The sequence below is a fragment of the Eurypyga helias genome, unplaced genomic scaffold (assembly GCF_000690775.1).
Source record: "Eurypyga helias isolate BGI_N326 unplaced genomic scaffold, ASM69077v1 scaffold35660, whole genome shotgun sequence".
Lineage (NCBI taxonomy): Eukaryota > Metazoa > Chordata > Aves > Eurypygiformes > Eurypygidae > Eurypyga > Eurypyga helias.
The window spans coordinates 4,796-10,674 of NW_010228225.1; the positions used below are offsets into that span (position 1 = coordinate 4,796).

The window sequence follows — 5,879 nt, forward strand, 5'->3', positions numbered from 1 at the left end:
GAAAGGCCCTGTAAGTAGAAGAGGAGGGTAATGTAAGGTGTTTTCTTGGGTCTTTTAATTTTTATCTGAAAAGGACTCAATTTTTTACTACTCTGTGACGTAAAAGTTGGACGCTGTTTTTAGATAGTCTGTGGTGTTCTGAAATGCTAACCCAAAATGTACACCAAATAGATCAGTTTGATTTTTTGCCAGTGAAATTCCTGAAGATTCCATCTGGCATTTTTTCAATAGTTAATTTGCTCTAAGGCATAGCAGCACTGGGTATACAATTCACTGATGAACATTAATTAAAATATCTATGCTGTGTTCACTTATGCTATCTTCCGTTTTTCTTGTTCTTTTCCCTTTTCTTTTTGTTAAGCATTGCAGGCTGTATGTACCGAGTAGTTCAGACGACGGGACCTGATGGAAAAAACCTTCTGAAATTACTTCCAATTTCTAAATCTTCTGGAAGCTTTGTGCCAATAGTTCAGTCTTCAGCCATGCCAAATAATCCTAAAGTGAATATTTCTAGTCCAGTCCATCTTACTTTTAAGACACAGCTTACCAATACTACTGCACCTTCATCTGTTAAAATACCTGTTTTTCAGTCTCCTAATCCTGGAAGGATTATTCTTACAAGGACATTAGACAAACAGGAAAGTCTTAGGGCAGGTTCTGAAAAAGAAAGCTTGATTCCCAAACCAGCAGCTAACATCCAGAGCAGTTGTGTTTCAGTTGATAGACTGTCTTTGCAGAACGTTGCTGTAACAAGTTCATCTAACCAGAGTAATACTGCATACATGGTGGTAAACACAAAAAGTCTTCCAGCGGCTGCGAAGTCTCCAGTACTGCCCTCTGGCCACCACCTCCAGATACCAGCTGATGCAGAAGTGAAATCTGTCCCAGCTTCCTTTTTACCACCTACAATACAACAAAAAATATTTGCAGCTGCAGCAGCAAATGCATCTGGAGGAGCTGACAGTACAAAAATGCCAATGGTTATTTACGTGTCACCAGTGAACACAGTGAAAACAGTACTTCCCAAGCGTTTGCAAGCCATTTGCCCAAAACCTGCCACAGAAGTTTCACAGACTTTTGTGATGACAGCTACAGATAAAGGAAATAGTTCTTCTTCTGAGACAGTAACATCTGATGGCCAGCAAACTCCAATGAAATGGATCGTGCAAGAAAATCCACAGTTATCGGCACCTTGCCTTATTCCTGTAAAGTCATCAAATAATATGGCTTCCAAGATCTTGAAAACTCTGTCAGATGTGAAGAATGCAGAAGTTAACTGTGCAAATATTCCACCACTCTGTTCTAGTGGTCCTGGTGCAAGCCAGACAAAAATCATGCCTATTAAAGATAATGCTCTGGTCATGTACAATGGGAAAGTCTATTTGTTGGCCAAAAGAAGCTCTGATGTTCTGTCAGCCCAAGCTGACAAACAGGCATCTTCCTCTTCTGATGCTTCACTTAAAAAGGACACATCCAAGCTCATTGATTCTACTGCAGTCAATCAAATAACCAATAAGGTAGTGAATCTGGTATTGTCAAAAAGCAAGGGAATGGTGCTGTCTCAGAAATATCCAGAAACGTGTACAGACTCAAAAAATGCTTCACCAACTGGCTTAAAATCTGCACCTGTAGCTCTGGTGACACCAAGTGCTAATCAGCAGGATTCCACTGCAAACCAGAGAAAGAGCTTGCCCTTCACTGAGAGCGTTTCAAGTGGAGTGACCCCTGTTACAGCAGTAGGGACACAGGAAAATGCGTGCCCAAGCGGCAAAGAAGAGATTCAGTCCCCCAAAGCAGCGAGTGCTGTTTTCCCTCAGTCTGAGCAGGAGTGTGCTTTCAGTGAAGACTGGCAAAAGGTAACTCTCCAATAAACATGCCCATCTCAGTCTCTGCTAAATAGTTCTATGGTCCTGTTAACATGGCTGTTAATTAGCTCACAGGCTGTTGTAACCAGGTATCCTGGCTCTGGAAATGACAGTGTGGTTTTATGCAATAAATGATCTTCTTTTCTTTCAATAAATTGCACTGTGCAAGTGAGAGAACACATAAAGAAAGGGACAGGGAAAAGGTGACTTCTTATTTCCTCACAAGATGCGTTGTCAGTAACAGCTGAAACTGGGGGAAAGTTGTTAATTGTTTGAGCTCTGGGAACTATCTGCTTTCTAATGTTGTTCATGCCACATTCTTAGAGCACAGCCAGTGACTGTGTTGCGGGTGTGATGTCAAGTAGAGAAGTCTGCAGCGATGCCAGAGGAAAACAAGGTGGTAGAGCAGGGTCTGCCGTCTGGAGGCAAACTGGTGTTGCGTTCAGCCAGCTCCAGTCTCCAGTAGTAGCCAAAAGCTGGAGCTGTTTCCTTCCTTTCATACCATGATGGGTGGATGAGGGATCCACCTCCTTTGACTCATGGTTTCATGTCAAGCAGAAGAAGCTCTTGAGATCTTTAATGGCTTTCCCCCTTCAGCCTGGACCTACATAATCTTTTAAGATCATAACATCGAAAATATGCAAGAAGTCCTTAGCCTCAAATCCCACAAACTATCTATCAGTTATTGTAGGTCAAGTTTTCAGTTGCTCCAGGGGCCAGACTGAATTTGTGTCCAGATAAAAAAGTCATTCTGAAGCTAGTTTGTACTTGCTTGTGTTGACCAGGCAGAAGAGAAATGTCAGCTAAACCTATCTGTGCAAACTTGAGACATCTAATCATTGCTCTAGGGCTTCTTTTTTGATTGTTCCTCACCTGAAAAATGGTTAAAACAGAATTTTTTTTTTCTTCAGTGCTGTGTGATGCCAAGTGTTAGCATTCTCATTTGCTTTAACCTCTGAAAAAATCGCATTTCAAATGTTGGCTGCTTTTAGCCTGTAAACTTGCAAGCCCATGGACTGCCGGACATACTGATGTGAGACTGAATTTGGACGTGAGAAACAGCTCAGGTTACAGTGAGGTTGAGACATGGCTAATAGTGCTTTCCTGCTGTTGCCAGCCGCAACATAGTGATGAAATGCATTCAGGAGTCTGAAAGTGACACTGTAAAAACACTGTCTGATCTTCTGTCATCTTCCTTCATTACTTGGAAGTTTTAGAACAGGCAATTCCCTTACTGCTTCTTTTACTTCCGTGGTTTACTAGTTGGACTGTGCATTTTTCTGGAAGTTCCACAGTGTGCTTGGGGTTTTAAATAACTAACGAGTGTTAGACCTACGATGATATGTATATAACTTCTCAAAATTGGCTTACCTGTGTCAAATATAAGTCTGGAGGATGGCAGACAAAGCAAGTGTTCACCTGACTTTCTAGTAAGTAGTTCTTAGTTTAGATGTATGGAGAGTGTGATTGATGGTGCTCTCACTGTTTCTGTATTTCAGATCCAGTGTGAAAAGATGGATTCACTGGGAAGGGTTACTCAAATCAAACACCAAAAGAAGCCACATTGGAAACAATACTTGGAATTAAGGAAAAAATTTGGCCTCTCTAAGGAGGAGCGAGTGTACCTTAAGAGGATACCATTAAGGACCTCCTGTGAGGAACAAGAAGAAAGGAGTTGTTCCAGTAACAGCTTGAAAAGTGATTCTTGCACTTCATCATCTTTAGATGTGGAAATAACAAATGAACATCTGGAATGTGTTAAAGAGGAAAAGGTATCTTGAAATTTTTCAGTACTAAAATGTGTACTGCAACACCTGTAGAAAGCAGCATATGTATAGGCAATGGCAATGTTTGTTTGGACCCTCCCACCTCTGGATTCATCAGGGCAAGTCAGTAATTGTCATGGTCCCTGTGAGAATTGTTCCTACAACTTGTTTGTGTACCGCAGCAGATTTGCGTGATTTCGGTACGACCCGAGTGATTACGACCAGCTAAGAATGCTTATCCTCTCTTCTGTGTTCCCCTGAAGGAAATTTGAGGAAGAAATGCTTTGGATAAGATTGGACCTTCTGGTGGTGGCTGAACAGTCAAAGGGGATATAAGCAGAAGTTGTTTTTGTGAGGCATTACCCTTGAAATCAGTCAGGTGCTGTTACGTCAAGGCACTTCAGTCCCTCCCATGGCTAGGCGTGGCTGGCTTCCAAAGAAAGGAGCCACTTAGTCATGTGTGGTTTTACTGAAAGAAATGTACTGCCTTATCTTTAGAGTTAAACTACTTTGTAAACTTAGTCCTTTGTCACTGGCCAAGAACTTGTTGGGGCGCTTCAGGAAAGGTTCCCCATTGAAACGCATTGAAGTAGTTCAGCCACAGTGTTCTAAGTTTTTCTTGGTATGATTCTACTCTACCCAGTCAAAGGCTTCCTCAGGTTTTAATAACTGTGTGTTAAGAGCTCTGCTTTGAGCAGGTCTGCCGGCTACTCTTAAAAGTATGTTAACATGGAAATAACAAAACAGCTGGGAGGAATGCAGTCTTGTCATGGACATTATTGCTAAATATTTGAGCTTTTTGGAAATGTAACATGAAGAATTCTTCCACGTTTTTAATTTTCCCATCAAGTTAGAAAGGTTTTGTCTTGCACTACCGTTAAAGACCTCAAGAAGCAACAGGAGATGATAGGTATGCACAGGAAGTGCCGAAGTGTGCTGTGGACTAAAGAAGGAGTTGAGTGTTCTGGAATTCTGAACTGGGAATCTGTGCTAGAAAAATACTGAACACAAACTTTGCTCAAATTCCTAAAAGAAACATCTTTCATATAGTCATTCTAAGAAGCTTGCAACAAGTAACTTGTAATTAGTGAATTGTGATGTTATAATGTAGAATGATGCTCAAATTAACAGAAGTGTGTTTTGTATGTTTCTTGACTGTACAGATAACTGTGAATTTGGAAGCGGAGTTGACTAAGAAAAGAAAAATAAAATCCTCACCACTGTCAGACAGTGGAAAGAGAAGGAAGACTTCAGTCAAATCAACCACAAGTCCAAGTTCAGAAAACACCAGCTCCAGTGTATGTAGCAGCAGTGTTTCACCTCCACCCGTCTTACCGCAGCAAAGTATTTCCACAGACTGTGTCGTATCGTCTCTGGGGAGGGACTCAGAGCAGGATCCGTGCTGTCACCACAGTGACGTTACAGACTCAGGTTTTCCAGATTTAGTGTCTTGTGCAGGTGATGCTTCAGTTCTGGAAGGTTCTTTCAGAGATGATGCTTTCCCTTTAACTCCCCCAGACTTAGATGAAACGATACGGGATGAAAAAATAAAACGACTTAAACAGCTTTTAAGAGAACGAGAAGCAGCACTTGATGAGATGCGTAGGAAGATGCAGCAGAGCTGAAATACTGGTGATAACCAGTCCAGATACTGGTGATCTGGACCATCTTCATTTCAGTGACTTCAACATGAAATTCCTTGTTTATGTTGTGCTGTATGTTATATGGACCCCTTTCACTGCCCTCTGTTGTTCAGGTCACTAAATCCTGTCAGGCATTTCTGCAGTTCTTTGGTCTTTATTGTTACAAACATGAATAAGTGTTTTGGAAGCTGTCATTTTTTTTCTTGTCTGTTCAGCATCACTGATCCCTGCAGAACTCCATGGTTGATTCCTGTTCACAGGAGACTATTTGCTACTATTCTTATTTTCTGTATTTTAATCAAATTTTCATACACAAGGTTTCTCTCTGTTACCACGTGGAACCCTAGTGAAAGTATAGGGTTTTGGGGAAGGATATTGCTTTGGAGATACAGTCTACCAAGCTCTCCAGAGATATCAGCCCTGTGTTCCTTATTAATATGCACCTGACAGTGTGAAAAACTCAAAACAGATTAGAGAGGCAGGACAGCCTTTACAAGGGAAGAAAAAGATGGTCCCTGTGCTGGAGAGCTTGAGAGAGACCAAATGTAGGAGAAGATCATACACCAAAAAATGGCATATGAAGAAGGAAGGTGTATAATGGAACT

The 5,879-nt window shown here is 41.4% G+C and overlaps 1 protein-coding gene across 1 annotated transcript; it reads left to right on the forward strand.

Moving 5' to 3' along the window:
• The first annotated feature begins 365 nt into the window (after positions 1-365).
• On the forward strand, positions 366-5,256 carry LRIF1 (ligand dependent nuclear receptor interacting factor 1). The gene is made up of 3 exons (XM_010158804.1): positions 366-1,856; positions 3,365-3,637; positions 4,795-5,256. The coding sequence occupies exons 1-3, from the start codon at positions 375-377 to the stop codon at positions 5,254-5,256; spliced, it is 2,217 nt and encodes a 738-aa protein (XP_010157106.1). The 5' UTR covers positions 366-374.
• The last annotated feature ends 623 nt before the right edge of the window (positions 5,257-5,879 follow it).